This window comes from Phascolarctos cinereus, unplaced genomic scaffold, assembly GCF_003287225.1.
Source record: "Phascolarctos cinereus isolate Bilbo 61053 unplaced genomic scaffold, phaCin_HiC Scaffold_4;HRSCAF=312, whole genome shotgun sequence".
NCBI classification, from domain to species: domain Eukaryota; kingdom Metazoa; phylum Chordata; class Mammalia; order Diprotodontia; family Phascolarctidae; genus Phascolarctos; species Phascolarctos cinereus.
The window spans coordinates 127,123,000-127,146,947 of NW_027555847.1; the positions used below are offsets into that span (position 1 = coordinate 127,123,000).

At 46.2% G+C, this 23,948-nt stretch overlaps 3 protein-coding genes across 4 annotated transcripts; 1 reads left to right on the forward strand and 2 right to left on the reverse strand.

The window, feature by feature from the left end:
- Positions 1-2,248: 2,248 nt before the first annotated feature.
- On the reverse strand, positions 2,249-5,104 carry SLX1A (structure-specific endonuclease subunit SLX1A). 2 transcript variants are annotated; one of them, XM_021006648.2, is made up of 7 exons: positions 4,943-5,104; positions 4,553-4,755; positions 4,213-4,264; positions 3,764-4,081; positions 3,515-3,642; positions 3,324-3,414; positions 2,249-3,237 (listed from the first exon to the last, which is right to left on the reverse strand). In XM_021006648.2, the coding sequence occupies exons 1-7, from the start codon at positions 5,102-5,104 to the stop codon at positions 3,208-3,210; spliced, it is 984 nt and encodes a 327-aa protein (XP_020862307.1). In that variant the 3' UTR covers positions 2,249-3,207. The 2 variants fall into 2 exon arrangements, with proteins under 2 accessions (XP_020862307.1, XP_020862306.1); XM_021006647.2 differs by having other exon boundaries at positions 4,863-5,024.
- A 205-nt stretch (positions 5,105-5,309) lies between these two features.
- On the forward strand, positions 5,310-5,901 carry BOLA2B (bolA family member 2B). Its single transcript, XM_021006649.2, has 3 exons — positions 5,310-5,392; positions 5,535-5,632; positions 5,741-5,901. The coding sequence occupies exons 1-3, from the start codon at positions 5,330-5,332 to the stop codon at positions 5,877-5,879; spliced, it is 300 nt and encodes a 99-aa protein (XP_020862308.1). The 5' UTR covers positions 5,310-5,329; the 3' UTR covers positions 5,880-5,901.
- Positions 5,902-9,552: 3,651 nt separating this feature from the next.
- Positions 9,553-17,059, reverse strand: CORO1A (coronin 1A). Its single transcript, XM_021006646.2, has 11 exons — positions 16,940-17,059; positions 14,728-14,926; positions 12,652-12,774; positions 12,274-12,403; positions 11,980-12,164; positions 11,676-11,795; positions 11,149-11,253; positions 10,857-11,002; positions 10,700-10,757; positions 10,127-10,342; positions 9,553-9,826 (listed from the first exon to the last, which is right to left on the reverse strand). The coding sequence occupies exons 2-11, from the start codon at positions 14,923-14,925 to the stop codon at positions 9,722-9,724; spliced, it is 1,386 nt and encodes a 461-aa protein (XP_020862305.1). The 5' UTR covers position 14,926; positions 16,940-17,059; the 3' UTR covers positions 9,553-9,721.
- Positions 17,060-23,948: the final 6,889 nt, after the last annotated feature.

The window sequence follows — 23,948 nt, forward strand, 5'->3', positions numbered from 1 at the left end:
TTTTTGTTCAGGGTGTGTGTGTGTGTGTGTGTATGTGTGTGTGTGTGTGTGTGGTGGGGTGTGTTGGTCTCTTTGTATCCCCAGCTCCCAGGCAGGATGCCTCACATTCAAAAAATGATGTCTATGAATTGAATTTTATCATTTAATCAAACTACATGACTTGATGTTCTTGAATGGGGAGTGTAGGGGTTCAGAAATAGTGTAAGTCATTGGCCTGGCTGCTCTCAGGAAGCTTACTATATAGCAGGGGCAACAAAATTAATACACAACATAGTGTTTGTAGGATTCTTTGAAACTGCATGTTATAAACTGTAAGTGATGTCATAGGAATCAAGAAAAGGGAGATCTCTGAGGGTTGGAAAGGTCTAGGAAGATATATGTCATGGAGGGGATAGGACTTGTAGGATTCAGATAGACTGAAAGGAAAAGGTGTCCAAGCCCATGAAACAGCAGGAGTTTAAAAAAATGTGAGTGGCAACTAGCATGATATTTTGCTTTTAATTCCATTTTATTTTCAGTTCTAAATTCTCTTTCTCTTACCTTCTCCTTCCTCACCCATTGAGAAGTGAAGAAAAATAAAACCTATTACAGATATGCATAGTCAAGCAAAACAAATTCCCATTACTCATGGCCAAAAGAAAAAGAAACTATAGCATGAAATTCTCATAGAATATTGCCTCGGTATTTCAGCTTGACTAGACTTAGAAGATACATAGGATATTGAACATAAGAGCTGGAAGGCAGCTTAGAGCTCTTGTCTGACCCCCTCATTTTTTTCAGATGAAGAAACAGAAGTCCAAAGACAGGTAGTGCATTGTCCAAGATCATGGTGTGAGAAAGTAGAAGAGAAATACTTTTGGAAAGTTGGACCTCGTAAACTGGGAGTTATTGAAGATGTTCGAACGGGTGAATGATGAGATTTGTGTTTAAGAGCGTGTCTAATGTCCCCAAAGCCCTAGTCTGAAAGTTCAGCTACAAACCTTTTTTGTAATGAATGAGGTGTGAGGCAATGAGTTTAGACTAGGGTGGTAGCAGTGGAAATGGAGAACAAGGGAGGATTGTGAAAAAGATTACTAAAGAAAAATGGAGAAGGCTTATTTGGCAAGGACATCATGTGTCCTAGGATGCAGGATAAATTTGTCAAATATGACCCAAAGATTTCTGCCTGGGGGTGACTAGCTGAATGTTTGTGTCATGGACAGAGATGGGAATTCAGAGGGACTGTTGGAGTGATTCCACTTTGGTAGAAATGCAAGCTCCATGAAGGCATCTCTCGTAACTGTGTCCCCAGTATCTAGCACACTGCCTGGCACGTTGTAGGTGCTTAATAAATGCTCAATGACTGAGTGTAGTATTTCTATGTGGGACACTTTTTTTCCCCAAATCCTGAGAAAGATCAGTTGAACAATCAGGAATAAGTGTGCTGATTCTCCTTCGAGAATTAAAGTTAATAATCAACATAGAGACATTACTGGTTGATAGGAATCCACCGATGAGTAAAAGCAAAAAACACTGACATATGGAGTCAAAGGTTAAGGTCTACATTTCTGGAAACCAGAACAGGAGCACATAGAAGAGAAGGCAGTCTTACTGCCATATTTGTGGCTTTATCTGCCGTTGACAGTGAGTCATTCTTGCAAATAAATATTATTTATAAGTTTCTCTGCATAACACACTTTATACTAATCTTATATAAGTAGTATCCCAAAAAATAACAAGTTTTGGAAGCAAAATTGAGTCCCATTAAATTGGCAATTTTGTCATATCATTTTGTGTAATGTTAACTTTGCTAGAAGTCAATGTTACATTATTTGAATGCTACCCAATAATGTTTACTGGTGTTTTCCAGTGTTTAAATATTTGCTAATGGTTACAGTTCTTTTTGTAAAATAAATACTACTAAACTATATTTTTATTTATTCAGAAATTTTAGGGGGCAGCTAAGTGGCACAGTGGATAAAGCACCAGCCCTGAAGTCAGAAGGACCTGAGTTCAAATCCAGCCTCAGACAAAACACTTGACACTTTTACTAGCTGTGTGACCCCAGGCAAGTCACTTAACCCCAATTGCCTAAAAAAAAAAAAATTCAGATAACCAGTAATAATGAGTAGATTATGAAGAATGCTAGTTAGTCGACTTGTTGACAGATGTTTGCCAGTAAGCAATATATTAGTTTGTAATAATAATAAACCATGCATTTATTATTTTATCTTTTTTTATAGAAAACCTGAAACTTTTAGTATAACCCTCACAGAAAAATGACTGTTTATTATTATGATAACTCATTGATATTTAAAAACATGTAAATAAAGTATTTTTTAAAAATACAGAATAACATGATTTTGTGAATTACAATTTCTCATTCCCAAATCCTGAAGATTAATACACATCAGGAATTTGGGAACACTATTGAAAGTACACGAATGGATAAAAAAGCATTCAGCTTAAATGCTTATTGTGTGCTAAGCTCTGCTAAGTGCTGGGGATACAAATAGAAAATTGAGACAATCCCTGCTCTCAAGGAACTTCCATTCTGATAGGGGGAGACAACACAGAGTTTGGAGGCAGATCTTAGTTTAACATACCAGCTTTTCCCTTCCCTTCCCCTCCCTCCAGCTCTCATCTTCCTGGTCCTTCTCCCCTCAATTCTTCCAGGTAGCTGTGAGCTCTCCCTTTTGGTCACTAGCACCAAGTGAGTTAAACCAAAGTTGAGGTCAGGAATGTAGGATCCTAAGAGCACTGAGTTCTCAAGTCAGGTGCCTGTAGCTGTTCACTTTGTTGTAGTATTTGTTCTCCTAGGATACTCTCCCACCTATAGACAGGGAAAGCCTGTGTCAGCTTTCCTTCCCTTCCTAATACTATTTTTGTCTCCTCCATGCTAAACCCCATATGTAAGAAAACACACATTTGTTTTCTCTATGACTCCATCCCAGGTTTCTTCCTTTTTTCCCTACCCCAAAGTAGCCCAGCATTTCACTTAGTCTCTTCATTGTGAAAACTAACATTAACAACTCTACAGCACTAGTATGAAATAGCTGGTTAAGTTTTGGAGCTAAAATCTGAATCTAGCTCTTTTAACTCCAAATCTAGTCTTTTCCACTTGTCTAATAAAAATTATTAAAAATCCCCCCCAAGCCTGCTGGAGGTAAAAAATAAAACTAGGTTCTTGGGAAGGTTAGATCCTTTAAGGCAGAAAAATATGGCCACTTAAGTCTTCAGCTCATCTGTCCAGTGTGTCTGTGGAGATAAATGGGAGAGTCAGAGTTGGGCCTAGGATGAGAAAAGAAGAAGAATTAGTCTGGACCACAAAACACACTTCTCACCTCTTCAAGGTCAGATTCTACCTCTTCCAGGTTGCTAGGATATACCTGGTGTAGACGGATCAGGTCTCCCCACAACAAAGTGTTCTTACAGCTACACAAAAAAAGAAGTGGACCAAAAGGAGAGATTTAGTGGAGAAGGAACATAGACCATTCTTTTCTTCATCTCCAAGAGCTTCTAGCTTCCAACTCACCCTGGGCAGCAGCCCTTCAGGGGCAAAAGCTGTTGGGGTTCCTCTTGAAGGAATTCTTCAGCAAGGCAAATCAGGTGAGCATTCAAAGGACAGTTGGGGTGAGGACAGCAAAGGGGTCCATCCTTATCCTGCCAGTTAGACAGGAGATATGGGGTTTAATTTAATTTAAGCAAAGAATATTTTATTGTTCTCACATCACTCTACAGCTCTCCCATTGGTCATACCTTAGGAAAGACTATGCTGTCTCACCTGGACTAACTGCTGGCAGAGAGAGCAGAGGACCTCATCTGCTTCCTTGCCCACCATCCCTCTCCTTCCCCTCTGAGTTAGGCCTGGTTGCAAAGGCCCAAAAGCAAGAGGCATGTGCTGGGGAGGTGGAGGGCTGAGTTCCTGCTGGAAGTCCTGTCGTAGCCAACGCAGAGTCAGGGGCAACCGATTCCAAGGGGCCACCTGCAGCATCTGGGCCAGTACCCGAAGGTGGAAAAAAAAGGTCCCCTCCTTCCTGGCTTTGCCACTTATGTGAGACAGGCGACGGGAGGCCCCAGGGTGCTGCCAGGCCCACTCAAACTAAAGGGGAGAGAGATGGAGGACAAGGTGTTGTGGGCATCGAAGTTTCGGCTTTCATACCTTTCTTTCTCCAACCTGTTCCTTCTCCCCTGCCCTCCCTGCCCACTCCCTTGTTGCGCCCTGACCCTTACCCTAAGGGCAGCCACATCAGAAGGAAAGCCATGGATGATGAGGACCATTTCCCTGCAGAAACCACGAGGCAGTCAGGGACACAGTGTGTGCGGGGGAGCTGGTCTACGTGTGGTCTAAGGTCTGGGGATGCTTGGGGGCTTCGGTGTAAGGGAGGGCGTACTCTGGCCGATGGATGGCCGAGGCTCTCCCAGCCCTGGCTACATGGGACGCGCCTGCTGCTTTCCCCAGGTCCAGCCACCCATCAGCCTATTTCCCCGAGCCGGCTAGAGCTTGGAAGGCGTGGCGTCTCTGCCCGGCCCCGCCCCGCCCCCTGGTGCCCGTTACCATGGTGCCCATTACCAAGGTCCTCGCCCGCTGGTCCTCCACGCCCCTCCCTTCTTGCGCCCAGCGTTGTGCTGCCGGACTCGCCGAGAGGGGTTCACAGTGAAGCCCACGTACACGCGGCCTCTGTATTTGGGGTTGAGACAGTAGAGGAGGTAGACCCCGAAGAATGGCTGCGGCTTCTTCACCTCCCGAGAGGCTTCCGCGGGCCCCATCGTTCCCTGCAGAGGATGGAAAAAAGATCAGGGGTAGCCCGGAGGCCGGGGAATAGCTGTCATGGCCGTGGTGTGGTTTTTGTGAAGCCTCTGACCCAGACGTGCTCGTTTACCGGCCGGGGGCTTCGTTCCTGGGAGTCGACACACTGCCGAAGGCTGAGGGGAGAGGAAATTAGAGGAGGGGGACCCTCACCAGGCTACGATCGGGACGTCGAAACTGGGTCAGAAAATACAAAAAGGGGAGGGCCTTTCTGAAAAGAACCGGGAGCCCACCCCGAGCCGAGTTCAGCACCGAACTTCCGGTGTGGGCCAATCGCAGACTAAAGGTTAAATGAGGGCGGAATGGTGGGTCCATGGGGTAAAATGAGGGCGGAAGCGACGAACATGGAACTGCGGTGGCAACGAACGAGAGGAGTCTTAAGGGCGGAAATGACTGTATAAGACTGGGGAGACAAAACGTGAAAGGTACAGTGAGGGCGGAAATTGTACGCCGAAAGGCATCTCCCGGAAGTGGCGATAGTGTGGGCGGAAGAGGCGCCGGCTCAGGGTCCTGTGACTGGCCTGGGATTCGGAAGCCGAGATGGAGCTGAGTGCCGAGTACCTTCGGGAGAAGCTACTGCGGGAATTGGAAGCGGAACACGTGGTGAGTGCGGGGGCGGGGCGGGTCCACTCCCCCCTCACGTGAATTCTAAGCCCGAGTGGCTGGAGGGGTGGGGTGGGGGGAGAGAAGTGAGGCCGGGGTGGGGCGTGTGGGGTGTCCTCTTAACCCTTCCCGCCCCGAGCAGGAGGTGGAGGACACGACCCTCTCCCGCTGCGCTGCTAGTTTCCGAGTCCTCGTGGTCTCCTCCAAGTTCCAGGGGAAGCCGCTGCTGCAGAGACACAGGTGAGTGTGAGCTACCTGCCACCCCCCCCATCCTGGGCGCTCTGCCTCCCCCACCCCCCACAATTCCCTGGGGCAGTGACCTGTGACCCCACCTTGGCTTTCCCTCAGGCTGGTGAACTCGTGCCTGACGGAAGAGATGCAGCACATCCACGCGTTCGAGCAGAAGACCCTGACCCCTGAGCAGTGGGACAAGGAGCGGCAGAAGTGGGGCGCCGAGCAGGGCGGGAGACCCCCACCTCCACATTAAGACATTAAATCTCTGGTCTGTGGCTCGGCGCCCGCTGTGTTCCCTGCATATGTGTGTGTGTCCGTCTGTCTGTCCGTGTCCGTTTGTTCACCCGGCTTGTTGTGGGTGGAGTCAGGACTCTGGCGTTTCTCGGCCAGGTTTAGCCCTTTCACCCTTTTTGGCGGCCCTCTTCTTTTCTGAGCCTCATTTTTCTCGTCTGTAAAATGAGAGTGTTGAACTACACAGGGACGCCCTTAGGTCCCTTCTGGCTTTGTTTCTGTGACTCTTTGGCCGAGGTGCTATAAGGGGCTAATCTTCAGGCCAGGGGACTGTGGTGCTTTCCAGGTTGCTATTGACGAGTCATCCATGTTTCCCCTTCCAGACCACTGGGCAGGGAATTACCTCCAGCCCCAACTCCTTATTGATTTATTTCCTCTGGCTTAAGTTACTAACTGGTGTATGGAGAAGTAACCCCCCAGCAGGGATTTCCCAGCTGTCTAGAAGGCTCAAGATTCTCAAGGGAAGTTCCTTGTACCCCTGAAATCATGTGTTTGGTTTCTTAATGTTGTAACAGCAGCTCTGGGAACTATGAAGTGGCGTGGAAATTTTCCTTTTGACCCTGGAGAGATAGAGGACCAGGCTTTTCTCACGAAATGTCCTTGGATTATGCATAACATGTTAGAACTGAAGGCCACTGTAGAAACTATTTACAGTAAGCTGTTATTTAAAGAGTAAACAGACCTGGAGAGGGGGAAGATTTGGGGGGGGAAGGGGGGTATCATGAAGCCGGTTACTGGAGCCAGGACCGAGGTCTTCTGATTCAGCAGAGACTTCTTTCCTTTGCCCTGTACTGCCATCTGGAAAAGAGAGTTTCTGCTGACTTCCACTTATCCAAGCTTCATCCTACTGTTCCATGGCCACTTAGTCGGTCTGAAACCACTGCCAGTTCTACAAGTTTCATTAGCATATGATAGGGAAAAGTGTTCCAGAAAATTACGGTAATCATTGTGTAATTAATAAGAATCAGGCTTGCTCCTCAAGAAGAATTGAGAAAATGGACCTCCTTGCTATGTTGGTTAGTTTTGCTGAATTCTTTCCCCCTCCTTTTTTTAATCTTTGGGAATGAAAGTAATGTAAAAATAAAAGATAGCAATTAAAATAAGATGGAAAAGGCTTTCTGAATGATCTGGGGATAAGGAAAGCTCCTGATGGAGCCAGCAGTGTGGTACATAGCACTGGAGTTAGTCAGAAAGACCTGGGATCCTGGGCAGATCACTTAACCTCCCTTACCTTCAGTTTCCTTATTTGTGATTGTGAGGATCAAATGCAATAATATGTAAAATACTTTGCAACTTCAAATGCTCTGTAAATATTAATTATTACTACCACTTGGGTTTCTAGAACAGCTTGGTGGGCACAGTAATCACTTACCCATGCTCTTTCTGGAAGATTCCTGACTTGGGACAGCTGGGAGACACTGCTACTGTGTGTCACCAAATTTAGAAATAGATTTGGGGAGGGGGGAGCTGGAAGGGACTTTAGAGGTTATCTAGTTCAAATATTGTTCATTTTATAGAGAAGGAAACTTAAGCCAGGATCTGGTGAAGTAAGTAACATCACCTGAAGTCACATGATGAGGCAGTGCCAAAGTCAAGCTTCAAACTCAAGTTCTCTGATTCTAGATGGTGTGCTTTATACCAGGCCCTGTTATTGCTGACTGATTAATGGGAATAGGAATAGAAAGAACTAAGTACTTACTTGCTGTGTGCTGAGTCCTGGGCACAGCTGTGGTGTGAGCTGACCCTTTCCTCTTGGGATTTGAGATGAGTCCCTAACAGGACTCTTAGCATGTTACCTCATGCCAAAAGCTTTCAAATCCTCAGTGTTAACTGAATGTAAGGTTAATTGTTTGACAGTCAGCCCAGAGCTCATATGCCCCAACATATTACTTTGCAAGTCAGTCCTCTTGGGAGGTAATACATACTCTTACCATGCTAGAATGCTGGAAAGGATTCCAAGAGGCCGCTAGTCCACCTGTCATTTTACAAGCAATGCTTCTCAAAATCCTGTGTGTGTGTATGCCTGTGAATGCTGTACACACACAAGCCATTCACCTTGATTTTGATTTCTGGGGAAATTCTAAAATTTGTTATTAAAGGGACATTTAGTGAATGTCTAAAAAAAAGGAATAAGTGATCACAAGGAACAGTGAGTCATTGCAGACTAACCTTGTTCCATGTTCTGTCAGGCTTACTAGACTAGAGTTTACCTAGGTCTTAGCAAAGCACTTTTAAAAAGTCTCCCATGATACGTGTCATGGACAAGAAGGAGACATATGAGCTAGTCAACAGCAGACGTTCAGCTTGGATGGTGAAGGTCCTTGCTCTATGGGAATCAGCTGAAGGAAATGAAGATGTCTAGCTTGAGGAAGAAATGACCACAGGGGCTGTGGGCGAAGACAGCTGCCTTTGAGTATTTGAAGTGATGTCTTATGGAAATCTTAGCAGACTCACTCTTAGCTCCAGAGGGCTTGTACTTAGGCTTGAGGTTAGAACAAATTTCTTAACATTTAGGGCTATTCAGAAATGGACTGGGCTGCCTTAGGAGGTAGTGCTTCCCCTCTAGAGGTCCCTAGACAGAGACTAGGTGGTCCTTTTGTCAGTCTGTTTTGTAGAGAAGATTTGTGTCTGGACTAGATCCTTTCACCTTTGAGATTCTGTGATTCCAATGCTCCTCTTAGGGAAGTGCTGTGAGTTTATGCTCCACAAAAGAAAACCCATCTCAGCACTTTATCATTGCTTTTCATTTCTGACCAAAAATGGAATACCTTCAACTTTGTGCCCACCTGCCTTGTTCATCAGTGTGGCTCTGAATGACTCAGCACTTGCCAGAAATCAAACCTACCTTCAGAGCATAAGATCTACTGCCACCAAAGATACCCAGAAGACTATCGTTGGGGTTCTAAAGGCAGCCCCTGAGGAGAATTTCCATAAATGCCTTGCACGATAGTATAGTTAGAAAAGGTGTATGGCCTTTTAGAGTGGCTACTTTGAAAGTAACTACAGTCAAAGGAGGGGATAATTGTTAACCAGACCGCTGGAAGTTGGTGTGCTGTATGGAATCAGCGAATAGGCAGAAGTAGGCTTTGTTTTACATCAGCCCTCAAATAAATTGATCATGACAGCATAGTGTGGCTGAAAAACATTGGGTTTAAGAGTCAGGGCAACTGGGTTCTAGCCCTGGATCTGCTACTAATATGTGGCCATAAATAATATACTTTTCCTAAGTGGGTCTCAGCTGCTCCATCTGTAAAATAAGGGATTAGGCTGGATGCCAGATTATCTCTCAGGTCCATGCTTCCCCTTCTGACATTTTAGGATTCTGCACCACAATTATTAGTAAGGTCACTAAAGATCTTTTCCCGTCACAAAATAGGCAGAGACATAGGGGAAGGACTTATGGTCAAACTTTGGTTCTGGCTTGCCAAGCAGTTGACTTATATCCTCAGAACTATAAAGGTGGAGGTGCTGAAATCTAATCTGCTGTCTACGCTGTGGAAATTGAACATCAGCTCTTATGTTTTGTTCTGCCCTTAATCTCCCCATCTTTGCCAAGGTGAGGCATCCCAGCCTCCCTTTAGAGAGCCACAAATGTGCTGAGACCTTTGAAGGGCTTGAATTAATAGTCTAGGAGGTATCAGAAAATAAAACCATTTTATTTTTCTTTGCTTGTAAGGCCCACCCTATCCCATAAGGTATGGGGACATGGGAGGGGGGAGAGGGGTTGCTCTCACGGGCTTATTTCAACCAGTGACTTCTGCCCATGGGGCAGGGCCCAGCCAGGTCTCGGGTACTAGGGCCAAGCTACTTCCCTGTGATTTTCTCTTCCAGCTCATCTAGGCGCTTCTGCTGCTCCTGTACTGTGGCCCGTAATTGCCGTAGCTCTTCCTCCAGCCTCGACATAGCCTCCTGGGAAGAGAGGCAGTCTGGAATTCAGATGCTGGGCCTAGATTCCCGTCTCTCCCTCCTTCCCCCTACAATATGCTCTCCACCGTCCTCATCCCTTAACTCCCTCTTGGGCTTCCATCCCCAAGGGCTGACCTCTTATCCTTTCTTAGTTTCTCCTTCATTCTCACCAGTTCTCACACCTGGATGCCTTGTTCTGCTCCTTGTTCACCCTCAGCCCTTCCTGCACCTTCCTTCTCTAGGCTGGGGCTGTGCACCTGAACTCTCCTCTCCATCCCTTCCCCTTTGGAGAGCTCCTTTTACCGTGCTAGGGGCTGCAGTAGACTCGGTGGTCCCACGCTTGCGGCCACTGTCCAGCCCCCTGTTGATTCTCAGCTCCCGGCTCTTAGGGGGCACATAGCCATCCTTAAGGGACACAAGTAGGGGCCCTGCATCCTTGCCCCCCAGCCACTCCTCTGCTGTGAGTGCAGGATCTGGTCCAGCCGTGGGTGGGTACAGGTCCTCTTGGAAAAGGTCTGACTGTGGGAGTAAGATGCAGGGATGGTGGGGTCAAGGTGTTGTACCTCACAAAGTGTTACCACCTACTGGCTCTTGGGGGTAGTGAGAGCCTAAAGCTCATTCCAGGTACCCTGGGTGTGAAATCACTCTGATATCCTGGCTGTAAGACTCAGAGATACCTCCCCACCCCATTCCTATGCAAACAGCCTTCCTCATGAAGGTGTTGGACCCTCAGGACCATCTTCCCAGATCCTAATCCATAATATCCCTTTATCCAGCTGGGTGGAAAGGCTGATTCCCCAGGGAAAGGGACCTGGAAGATCAAGGAAGGAAGATGTAAAGCTAGGTAAAGGTATATGGGGAGGGGTAGAATCTCACCTTCCTAGGCACAGTCATAGCAATGGGCTCACACTTCCGCTCATGTAACTTGTAGAATCTGTAGGGACATTTTTTTGGTGAGCAAAACTGCCTAGTGATCAGTGCTGGCGTGAGGTAAAGAAGAAAGGGGTAACCAGGCCAACGGATGGTCCCTCACCTGGCAATCTCACATTTGTTGACCTCCAGGCCCCGCTTGGGCATGTAGCCCATGCCTCGCTGGGACTCCTTAGAGCTGAACATGGACAAGTAGTGAAGGAATGGGGCTTCTGCCGTGATCTCAAAATAACGTATAGAGCTGTCCCCCTGGGGGTGGGAGCAGGGAGTTAAGTACCCAGAGAAATGCCACATTCCCATCCCCAAGGCCTAGGGCTTCCTCCCATAGGGCCTCTTTCCCCTGTGCCTTCCCACTTCCCTGCGCAGACCCCAGTCCCCTGGCCCAGCCTAGCCACCTTTCCACAAAGATAGACGATGTTGGTGTCAGGGTCAAAGAAGGGGAGTAGGACCCCACTGCTTGTGTCCAGTTCTTGCAAGGACAGAGGTTCCTCGAGCTTCTGCTGCAGGGACAAGAATGTAGGAGCTGGCTCAGCCATCAGCCCCTGTTACGGCCAGTCCCCAAGGGAGCCCCTCGGCATCTGGCCCCTATGAGAGCTGAGCAAAATGAGAGGTCAACTAGTCCAATTCCATCATTTTACAGAGAAGAAAGTGACGCCCACAGCAATGAAGTGACTTGATACATGAAATCCTTAGCAGGGTTGGATTTAGAACCCAGGTTTCTGGATGCCTCTTCCCAGGCTCTGATCACTAGACTAGGTTTTCACAGTCAGAAGGTTTGTCCTAGTGTCTAACCTTCATTCCCTTTGTTTTGTGCTTGTGGCATCCCCCTCCCTCATAGGCCTCATAGGGAGTGGAGAAGATACTCTCTCACACTTTCAACCTGTTTCTTTCCACCAATTTTTGACTGGAGTGATTCACTCACCATGTCCCACAAGGCCACCTGCCTCTCACTCATTCGGCTGAAGCCTGTGGTGAGGATCTTCCCATCTGATACGAACACTGCACGAACTGGCCGAGTCCCTTCATGAGGACGCTCTTTCTCCTGAAGGGACATGTGAGGTGAGATGAGTCAAGCTTATCTTACCCATAGAGGAGAGACTCCAATGGTCAGACCCCAATGGAAGAGAATCCTCCCCACTGAAACAGGACCCTTGCTCAACATAGGGAGGCTTTCAATGTGGTGAGGACAAGGAGAGGAGGGAAAATCATAGCCTGTGGTTACTCACAGCTATAACTGTGCCCTTTCGGGGGTCAATGACCCTGACCCGCTTGTCCCGGCAGGAGGTACAGAGCAGTGCTCCATCTCGATTCCATTCCACACTGTAGATGGTGTCTGGGTGTATGTCTGGGCCTAGGGTCAGCACAGCAGATCCAGTCCCCACATCCCACACTAGGATAACATTGTCACAGCCTGTGGGAAAAGGTGAGGGGGGTGAGAACCGAGAGGATGCCCTCCACCCCATGTACCATGTTGTTCCATGTGGCTGTGGCTGGTCCCCAGACCCACGCCCATGTCATACCTGCACTGAGCAACACATTTTGGGCAGTTGGGTGCCAGGCCACGATACCCACTCGCTTGGTGTGCCCCTCTAGTGTGACCACTGGCTCCCGGAGAGGCAGGGTCAGGCCGCCATCAGGGATCTCCCAGACCTGAGAGGACAGAAAAGGAACCCTGCTTTCTCTGACTCCCTCCTACCTTGTGACCAATTCTCTTTGTCCTGTCTTCTGCTCTAAAGAGTGACCTGCACAGATTCACCTGACTCCATTTCTCCTGTACTCCTCCCATCCTTGTCCCTCAGGTCCTTGGACTCTGACACCTCCCTCAGGTTCCCAGCTCCTCCACTCTGCCTTCCTTGACCTCAGCCTTGGGACTTCCCCTTTCTAGCCCCCCAACTCACCATGACCATGCAGTCTTCAGAGCCGCTGGCGATGACGTTGTCATTGTGGGGACACCAGGCAATGTCTAGAACAGGAGCTGTGTGACCACAGACAGTGGGCACGTTCTTGTCTACTCGGCCAGTCTGAGAGATAGGAGGTCACAGGGAGGAGGTCAGGGTTCCCTGCAACAGACCAACCTGGAACCCAGTCTTGACCTTGTATGCCATATGACCCCTACTATGGAATATTCTTCCATATTCCCCTTCCTCCCACATCTGGGTTTGAAGAAAAGAGGAAGGTGGAAGTAATCCAAAATACCAAAGGGGTGTGTGTATGCAGTATCCTTGGGCATGAAGGCATAGCAATGATAGAAGAAACAGAGCATGTATACCTGTATATTCATGAGGGAACCAGAAAAGTGTGCCCTTAGGGAGTGGGTGGGAGTAAAGCCCCTTTTGCCCTCATGCTGACCACAGATTATTTTGTAAAAGGAAGCTAGCTGCATGAGTGCATGGATAACAGGTAGAAGTGAATGTCCTGATGAGCGGGGAATCATGAAAGCAGTTGGAAGAACACTGGACTAGGTGTGAGGAGATTTAGGACCCAATTCTGCCATTGAACAGATGTGTAACCCAGGGGTAGTCATGTTCCCTCTCTGTTTCCTCATCTATCAAATGAAAAGGATGAACTAGAGGATGTCTAAGGTACTTTCTGGTTCTAACTTTTTAGAATCTCCGCTAATTCCTGCCATCCCACCATATTCTTGAGATCCATTGGAGGTAAGGAAGGGTCTTCCATTCCCTCCCTCCAAGCCTAGAAGAGTTGGGGGGTGGAGAAAGGATCAGCTAGTGCAGGGATGAGTAGTACAGACCTGTGGCCCTCTAGGTCTCCAAGTGTGGCCCTTTAACTAAATCCAAACTTCACAGAACAAATCCCCTTAATAAAAGGATTTGTTCAGTAAAACTTGGACTCAATCAAAAGGCTGCACCTAGGCCACATGTGTCCTAGAGGCCAAAAGTTCCCCACCCGTTTCAGTATACCTTTTTCCCTGAATATCGGGGGCTTCTCTGTTTCTTTGTGGGAGAGGATTTGAGAAGGGCAGCTGAACTATGAGGAGAGGGGGGAAGAGGCTGGAGAGGCAGCTAAATCCCTGTGACTGGGGACCCTGAAGTTGGAGTAATGGGTTGTTTGGAGGAACGTCCTGGAGAGTTAGGGGTGGATGTTTATTGAAGAAGGAAAGGGCTGAGGTGTTTGAATCCCTTAACCTGTACCCTTTAGCCTGAAGAAAGGTGTAGGAGGTTTGGAAACAAAACCTTTCTTCCGGGGCTGCAGGCTGAGCAGAGTTTCCGGTGTGGAGAGTTGGGTGGGGGAGGCCAGGGGCTGAGCTCTCAGCACCCAAAACCACTTCCTCTTCTGTTTGTCTCCATCAGCCCATTTAAGGTAACAACCTCAGACTTCAGACTACCCCCCATCCCCCCAGCCCAAGTTGCAGAAGCAGGGCTGAAGAAGGAGGCTGGGGCATCAGATCAGGGGGAGCAGCCCCCTTAAGCTAGGCCCTCCACCACCACCCTTTCCTAGTCCCCAGGAAGTTCCCTATGGGAGCCTGTGGGGCAGCAGCAGATCAGCTGACCCACAGATTATGAGATGGGGAGGGAAATGTGGGGTATCTTGTTTCTGTCCCTTTGACCAGATTTCTTAAGGTACTCTCTGGTGGACCTTTAGCTTTTTTCTGATCCTCTGTGGAGCCTCCCTTCTGCTAGGTGATGTCTTTAAAGTGAGGCCATCCGAAGAAATGGAAGAAAGGGAAAAGATGGGGAATTAGGAGACAGGGTCTAGATCTGGGTCAGCTAATAACCATGACCTTGGACAAGTCAAGTCTGCAGTTTGGGCTTTGTTTGTCTCTTCTAAGCAAGTTGGACTAGATTTCTCACCTCTCTTGAAGTTCTAAAATTTCAGGATTCTAAAACCCTGGGTCAGGGGCATTTCCTTACTGTCTGGGGGCTTCAGGGGGCTGAGGGTGCCTTTACTTCCCCATCCCCTTTCCCATAGAAGGTTTACCCTTCTGGTTTCTCCCATCTCCCAGGACCTGTAGTCACCTTGGTCAGGGGCAGCACCAGAAAGGCCCCACCCCCACTGGCCTCGCAGATCAAGGCCATAAACTTGGGGTTGACAGAACAGAACCCACTGTCCCAAGTGGTCTGGGAGACTCTAACATCCTCATAACACTGGTCAGCCTTGGCTGGTTGCCCAAACACATGTCGGAACTTGCTGCTTCGGACCACCTGTCGGCTCATCCTGGAGGTGGACATAAGGAGAGAGATTCAGAGGGGGTCCTGTGAGCTTCCTCCCTTTTCTCATATCTTCCCCCATCCAAGGAAATGAGCTAGAAGAGCAGCCTCCTAACTGCTGTCTCTGCTTCCAGTCTTCCCTCTTCCAGACAGTGCTCCCATATCAGTTCTAAAGTTCCCATAACAGAGCATTGATTCTGTTACCTCCCCCTCCCACCTTTATATAGAAGGTTCCCAATCAAGTCCAAATTCCTCATCCTGGCATTCCACACCTTCCACGAGCTTACATTTCCAGCCTTTATTTCCCATGACTTCCCTATATACGTTCCACATTGCAGAAACCCTGGCTCACCCATGCCTACCAGTGCTGTCCCTCTGCCTGACATCTCCCCACTCTCCATCTGCACACATGGACTGCACGATTTCTCCTTCCTCAACTCGTACAGCATGTTGCTGTCTGTACTACTCAGTTGGCATTTATGCATCATCTGGCATTTGTTAATTATCTTTTCATGTCTCATCTTCCTAACTTGACTACCCTGCATGAGAACAGAGATGGGTTCGTGTTCATGCATCTTTCCATCTCTCAAAGCACCTAGTTCAAAAATCCTGCACAAAAGTAAGTGATCTGTGGACTTGAATGAGTGACCACTGCCAGGGCATAGTGGGGATAGCCTTTGCAAGTCCCCTCCTTGCCCAAGCAAACATGTTTCTAGAAATCGTCTCCCTTGGGTTGCCCCTTTCCTGGTCCCGTAGAGAACAGAGGCTCAGAGGATGCAGGTACCGCCCCCCCCTCCCGTCATGAAGGTTAGACACAAAGGAGAGGCCAGGCTTCATTTACATCTGATACCTGTTCCCTTTAGACCCTCCCATGCTGAGAAAAGCTCCTCTATCACTGGATCAGACAAGGTTCAGAACCAGCTGAGGCTGAGACCTCACCAGACACCCCCCCCCTTGTCCCCCAAATCCTTGCACCACCTACTCAACTCACAGAGGGATGGACATACAGAGACTTCTCTCCTTAAACTCCATGTACCCCATGATCCCAGATCTCCATCCCTGCCTGGCCCCTGTCCACAAGGAGGTGGTGTGACTGTTGAGTCCTGGGCTTGCCCCTCCTTCCTCTTCCTGAGATGCTCTGCTTTAGCAAACTAGGCCTCACTGGGGAGGGAAGTTGAGAATTCTGGGCCTGAGCTACAAGAACCATAGCACAGGCTGGGATATGGGCAACAAAGGCAACAGGTTGTGTGCCCCTCTGAGGGCAGAAGAGTCATGGGTGGTAGGGCACAAAGGTCTGCTGCTGTTCAAGATCTTGACCCCCTTCACACCCATCCCTCTGAGTCACAGGGCAGAGGACCCTAATTGTCTGTCTCTGGCTTAGGGAAGGCGAGCTCTTGACCTGAACCTGCCTAGGTGGATTTGATGGGGCTTTTTTTTGGTGGGGGAGGGAAGGGCAGGAAGCTGCTGCCCCACCCAGTCCCCCTTCCCACCCCAGGTACCCTGCAGGGCCCAGAAACCACAGAAAGGGGAACTTAGGGTTTTCTTGTTTTTCTGTGAAACCTCTTCCTGTCTCCTAGTTCTGAGCGTTCTGCTTATCCTTCTGCCTTCCATGCCTCTGCTGAACACCACCCATGCTCTCGGGGATTTGTTTTCAGGCCTGCTCCCTTGGACTCTTCCAGGGGAGCTGTGAGGGGGTGGGGGTGGGGATGGAACTCAGAATCTCACCCACAAGCTCCTCCCTTCCCATCCCCCCAACTCGACCTCTACAGTGATCCGGGGCTGGCAATGAATGCTCTTAAGACACCCCACCCACACAGACACAGAAATAGTCAGACATAGGAGAGGCACGCAAATACTTGGGGTGGGGATATAACTCTGATATCTGCTCTGTCCCCACAGCCTACATTTCTCCCACACTCAAACCCACACCCACAGGTGGCTGATAGGTGGGTGGATACCCGGACCCTCCAAACCTCCCCGTTGACGCACCCCCTCTTCTCCCTAAGTCCGTTAGCCTCACCTGATGTAAACTGAGATCCAGGAAGGCCAGGCCTGATGAGGAGGAAGGAGCTGAAGCCAGAGCCTGGGAGACACCACCCGCCCGGCAAAGGATGCTCCTGTCAAGACAATGAATGAGAAGCAGAAGGCTTAGCCCAGCCCCTTTAAGAACGGCAGCACCCCTTTGGGGAGGGAAGGGGGCAGGGCTATTAAGTGGGATACGCCCACTACTCTTCCTTTAACTGTCTTCAGGTCTCGGTTCCCCCCCATCCTGCTCCAGGCAAAGTTCACCAGCGGAGTGGAAGAGATGGAGAGAGGAGGCAGTCGTGTGTGAACCCTTTTAAGGACAGGTCTGCGGGGGACGGGGCCGCTGCCTCCGCTCCTTTTCGGTGGGGCTGGTCAGAGTTCCTCAGTCCTAGTACCAATGATCCTCCATCCAGAGTTTGAAGGGGCCTTAGAAGAATCCCCTCATTTTACCTATGAGGAAACTGAAGCCCATTGATGCTGGGTGACTCGCCCAAGGCTGTGCAGGTAACAGGCCTCGACATGAGCTAGGAGCAGAATTTAGACCCAAGTACTCTGCAAACCCCGGGCTCATTCTACTTCACCACACTGCCTCCCGATTTCACGTTTTTAATGTCCAAATGCGTGGAGCCCTTCTCTTCTCTTCTTTCCCCCCTCCCCACCACATTTGATTCCCTTCAGTCTCAGTCTCTTGTCTCTGTTATTAGTGATGAGCTCCCACAGGCAGGAGGAGTCTCCTATCAGACCTGTTCCATTCCCTTAGCGAAGTGAAGGCTGGCACCTTCAAGCCCTTCTTTGCTTCCATTGGAGCAGAGCATTCTCAACGTTCTCGGAGCGTTGTATTCTACACCTCCTCTATTGGTACTTATTGGGCTCTCAAGGTTTTGTACAGTTAAAAGCACACTGGACTGAGTAGTCAAAATACCAGTTTCCACGTCTCTACCACTGACTCTCTGAGGAAGAGATGACAGCTACTTCCAAAATCACCTTGGAAAGGGATAGGCACTGGGAGTAGTCTGGAAATCTTGCACACAGTAAGCTCTTAATGAATGCTTATTGACTGACTGATTGAAGAAAGATTTAAAGGAGGAGAAGGAAGAGGCTCCCGAACTTTTGAAGAAGGCTGAAGGATGAACAGCTTTCATCTCTGAGCTGCCAGGGGCCCCTCGGAGCCATGTCATCCATTCTTCTCTCCACCCCTACTCCACCTCAGATCCAATGGATCTTTCTGATAAACAGGAGAGCTTTTATGCTACCACAGTACTATCCTCACTCAACCACTCCATCAGTCAGGAAGGCTTTCACAAAGTCTAATATAAATCTCTCCAGCAGCAGCTCCAATCTATTTTCTCTAGGTCAGTAGTCTCTGAAGGGATTTTTGCTAAGGGCTATCTCTGGGGCTAAGTGGTCCAGTCTCATGAACTCATATTTACATATACAATATGATTCTCCTTTATTATCTGGCAATTTCCACGTTAAAACTGGATTAGACTGAGATGCCAGTCCTTAACTCTCTTCATTACCTATCCACAGCGACTGTGCCTCAGAACAAATACAGGATAGCAGGGACCTGGATGGTCAGAAGTTGACAAGAAAAACATCTGGGGGCTTTATAAGTACAATAAGTAAACTGTGCCATGTAACTGCTAACTGGGGGCATCTTTAGTTATCTTGATAGCAGTAGAAGGCGACCTTTATGGTGGGAGGGCATCTTAGGAGGGACATTGACACACTGGTGAGTTTCTTTTTTGTTTGTTTCTTTTTGCCTTTTTTTCTCTGGCAATGGGGTTAAGTGACTTTCCCAGGGTCACACAGCTAGTAAGTATTATGTGTCTGAGGCCAGATTTGGAATATGCAATTTTTTATTCTATCCAAGTTTGCTGGTGCTCTTTTTTTTGGGGGGGGGGCTCTAGGCATTGGGGTTAAGTGACTTGCCCAGGGTCACACTGCTAGTAAGTGTCAAGTGTCTGAGACTGGATTTGAACTCAGGTCCTCCTGACTCCAGGGCTGGTACTCTATCCACTGCTCTATCTAGTTGCCCTACACACTGGTGAGTTTCTAGAGGAAGATGACTAAGACTAAGGAGTCTAGAAATCATATCATTTGAAGGAACTAGATACAACTCAGGGGGAAAACAAAACAGTCATGAAGAAGAGGGATTCGATTCCCTCCCCTGCCCCCACCCACCATGTCACTGCAGAGGGCAGAATCACTCGGGAGAAGTTCATGGAATCATAAGTTTTGGAGCCAAAAGGCGACATAGAGGTCATCTAGTCCAATGCCATCATCTTACAGGTGGAGAGACTGAGGTCCAGACAGGGGATGACCTGCCTGAGGCAGCAAAAATTCAAACTCAGACCCTCTCTGGGGAGGCAGATTGGGTCAATGTGAGGAAGATCTTTCTTATCAGAGGCATCCCAGGTTGGAACAAAGTGGCTGCCTCATGAGAGAGAATGAGCTGCTCTTGACAAGAAGTATTCAGGCAGAGGCTAGCTACCTGTCAGATACTCATGGAGGACTTCTGGCACTAAGGGAAGCTGGGCTGGTTGACCTCTAAGGTCTTTCCAATGGCTGAGTGTATGGTACTGATTCTCAGCGTATAGTATCGAAGGAGTCCAACAGATGGTTGGCATAACAAGGACCATCCCTGGGCCATTGATGGCAACACAGTCTTCTTGAGTCCAGAACTTTGTACAAGGACCTAGCTGACTATACAGGAAGCCACGTGATATGATGGAAATAACGCTGAACTGGAGCAGAAGACCTGTGATGTCCCAGTTACACCATTTACTGCATGGCTTTCCCCTCTTTGAGTCTCAATTTCTTCATCTGTAAAGTAAGGCAAAATAATTTTAATAATAATAACAATAAATAAGCCTAGGCAAAGAGGAAACAAAATGACCCCTTTTTGTAGATGCTAGGATGGTGTACTTAGAGACCTCCAGGGAATCAACTGAAAAAATCAATTGAAATAACTTGGGCAAAGTTGCAGCATAAAAGATAAATCGATTTAAATCATGAACATCCCTCTATATAAATCTCAAAACCCAGCAAGAGGAACTGGAAAGACAGATTCCATTCAAAATAACTACAGAAACTATCAAATATTTTGGGGTATACATACCAAGATTCACCTAGGGACCATATGAATCTACATCTGAATTTAACTATAAAACATTTTTTTTTTGCAAAAATACAGACCTAAATAAGTTGTTGTTCATTATTTTCAGTCGTATCCAACTCTCCATGACCCCAAATGGGGTTTTCTTGGCAAAGATACTGGAATGGTTTGCCATTTCCTTCTCCATTTCATTTTTACAGATGAGGAAACGGAGGCAAACAGGGCTAAGTGACCTGCCCAGGGTCACACAGCTAGTAAATGCCTGAGGGCACATTTGAACTCAGGCCTTCTTGATTCCAGGCCCAGTGCCCTATCCACTGCACCACCTAGTTGCCACAATAACATCGTGTTTCATAAACCCAAAGACCCCAGCTATTGGGGTAAGAACTCACAATCTGACAAAAACTGCTGGGAAAATTGGACAGCAGACTTGCAGAAATTACGTTTAGACCAGCACCATACACCAAGATAAATCCCAGACAGATACTTGATCTAGATGTAAAAAGTCACATCACAAACTAATTAGGAGAGCAAGGAACATATTATCTTTTGGATCTATGGGTAAGGGAAAAGTTCATAACTAAACAAGTGATAAAGATCACACAAACCTCCACTGGTTTATGACATTTATATGACATTTCATTGATAAACTTATCATTTCCAGGATATGATAAGGAATGGATTTAAAATTGATAAGATTGGAAACCATATCTTAACAGGCAGTTTTCTTTTTTTTTTTTTTAATTTTTTAATTTTTAGGCAATTGGGGTTAAGTGACTTGCCCAGGGTCACACAGCTAGTAAGTGTCAAGTGGCTGGTCTGAGGCTGCATTTGAACTCAGGTCCTCCTGACTTTAGGGCCGGTGCTCTATCCACTGAGCCCATCTAGCTGCCCCAATGAACAGCCAGTTTTCAAAGGAAGATATCAAACTTCCAACAATCATATAAAAATGCTCTAAATCACCAGTTATTAGCAAAATGCAAATTAAAGAAACTTTGAGTTTCTACCTCAAACCTATCAGCCTGGCAAAGATGACAAAAAAAGAAAATGACAAATGTTGCAGGGGCTGCTGGAAAACAGTTATACTACTGCACTGTTAGTAGAGCTGTGATTTGATCTAGCTATTCTGGAAAGAAATTTGGAACTATGCCCAGAAAATTACCATACTGTTCATACCCTTTTGACCCAATTATACCACTAAGAAACAAAAGAAAGAAGAAAAGGATCTATAAATACACAAATATTTATAACAGCTCTTTTTGTGGTTGCTAAAAATGAGAAACTAAAGGCATCCTACTGGGGAACAAATTATAGTATGTAGATGTAATGAAATTTTATTGTGCCATAAAAATATGAAATGGACAAGTTCTGAGAAAACTGGGAAGATCTTTATGAACTGATGCAGAGAGAAGCAAGCAGTAACAAGAGATTTTTACAATTACAACATTATAGAGAAAAGCAACTTTGAAATATGTTAGAACCCTGATCAATGGAATATTCCACAAGTCCAAAAGAATATAGATGGAACATCTAACTCATCTCCTGACAGAATTGTTGAATTTAAAATGCAAAAAGAGACATACACATGCATTTTTTTGACATGGCTAATATGGGAATTTTTGCCAGACTGTATAGTCATGTATTCAGGGACTTTTTTTTTAAGTAAAATGAGGCTAATGACTGCCCTGTTTCTCTCACAGAATTTTGATGACCAATTGAAATAATGGATATTGAAAGGGCTTTGTAAACTGTATATTTTCATGCAAATGTCACTTACTCTACTATTGTCATATTGACTATTCAATTATGTACCATTAGCTATATCCTGATTTTCTTCTGACAGCATTATGAGAACCAGTTTTTTCTTTCATTTTTTCTTCTGTGTACTGTATGCTTTTCTATTGACATCTTTATTTTTACATCACTTTCACTTCCCAAATATATTCCTCTCTTCTTCCCTCCCCAGAGAACTATTTGTTATAACAAAGAATAAAAAAGAAAGAAAAAAAAGTTCAGCAAAGCTACCCCATACATTGGCTAGGTCTGATGGTATATGCAATGTCTCTACACATAGTCCCCCACTTCTAAGAAGAAGGAAGAGAAGTTCATTTTCTCCTTTCTTTTTTTAGGATCAAGCTTGATCATCAAAATTACACAGTGTTCGGTTTCTTCTTTCTTCCTGTTCATTCACATTGTGGTAGCTTGGTATAGAGTAATGATTCTCAAAGTGTGGTCCAGGGACAGTCCCTAAGACCATTTCATTAGGTCCACAAGGTCAAAACTATTTTTATAATAATACTAAGATATTCTAATTTCTAATATGGTAAATATCAATATATGTAACCCACATAAAAAGGTCCCCAATAATTATGAAGCATATATAGGGGTCCTGGGACCAAAAAATGAGAGAACTACTGGTCTAGAGAATAGAAATCTGACCTCTGAGTGGACTCATATTTGGGATAAATATGAAGATGTAAGAAACAGAAAACATCAATAAAAACTTATTTTTAAAAAAGGATTTGAGCTGAGGCTAACCACCTAAGGGATACTTTTGGGGGAAATTCCTGCCATATTTTATTACATTTTTATTTCTGATCATAGATCCTTTCATTTCCAAATTACACTTTCATCTTCTTCCTTTAGTGATATATTTTTTTTCCCCAAATGCAGCACAAGACTGACCCAATCAGCAATCAATTAGCATGCCATTATTAAACATCTATTATGTGCCAGGCTCTGGACAACGTACTAGATAATGAGGATATGAGCGGTAGCCAAAGAAAGGAGCTTTTCTTTTGGAGAAGATCAGAGTTTGAGTGTTGCTTTGGACACATACTGACTATGTGACCCTTGGCAACTCACTTAATTTTGTGCCCTGGGCAGCTTTCTAAGTTTCAGAGAAAGTGCTTCTTTTCAATGGCAAAAGAAATTGGAGCAGCTGGGTGGTGCAGTGGATAGAACACGGGCCCTGAAGTCAGGAGGACCTGAGTTCAAATGCGGCCTCAGACCAGCCGCTTGACACTTACTAGCTATGTGACCCTGGGCAAGTCACTTAACCCAAATTGCCTAAAAAAAAAAAACGGTAGAAGAAATTCCTGATAAATTCCTGATTGAGGTATTTCCTACTGTAATGGGAAAAAAAAGTAATTGTGCTTATTATTTCCCTAGTTCTGTTGATTTCACTTTTCTTCAGTCCATATGCCTTCACATACGTCTCTGTATTCCTCACATTCATTGTTTCCTACAATGAAATAATATTCCCTGAAATTCATATAATGCAATCTGTTTAACCATTCGCCAATTGATGGGCATCTACTTTGTTTCCAGTTTTTTGCTGCTACAAAAAAAGTATTGCTATAAATATTTTGGTATATATGGGGCCTTTCTATCTTTGATCTCCTTGTAGTGGGATCTCTGGGACAAAGGATATGGACATATTAGTCATATTCTTAGTATAATTCCAAATTTCTTTCCTGAATTCACAGCTCAACCAACACTGTATGTACCTGAATGTGCCTGTACTATATTGTATGTATCTGTCTTCCCACTACTCCTCCAATATTGACTATTCCCATCTTTTGTCTTGTTTGCCAGTCTGCAGAGTGTGAGGTGAAAACCTTCAGGTTTCTATGAAATTAATTTCTCTCATTATTAGTGAATTGAAGCAGTTTTTGGTATGGTTATTTATTGTTTTCAATTTTTCTTTTGAGAGCTGTTTATTTATATTCTTTTTCTATTTATCCATTGAAGGAACCAATTCTTTCAAACTTTCTCACTAGAGCTGTCCAACAATGCAACAAATAGGTTGCCTTTGTGAAATAGTGAGCTGCCTTTTACTAGAAGTATTCAAGCTTGGAATATTACTGTACTACAAGAAATGAAA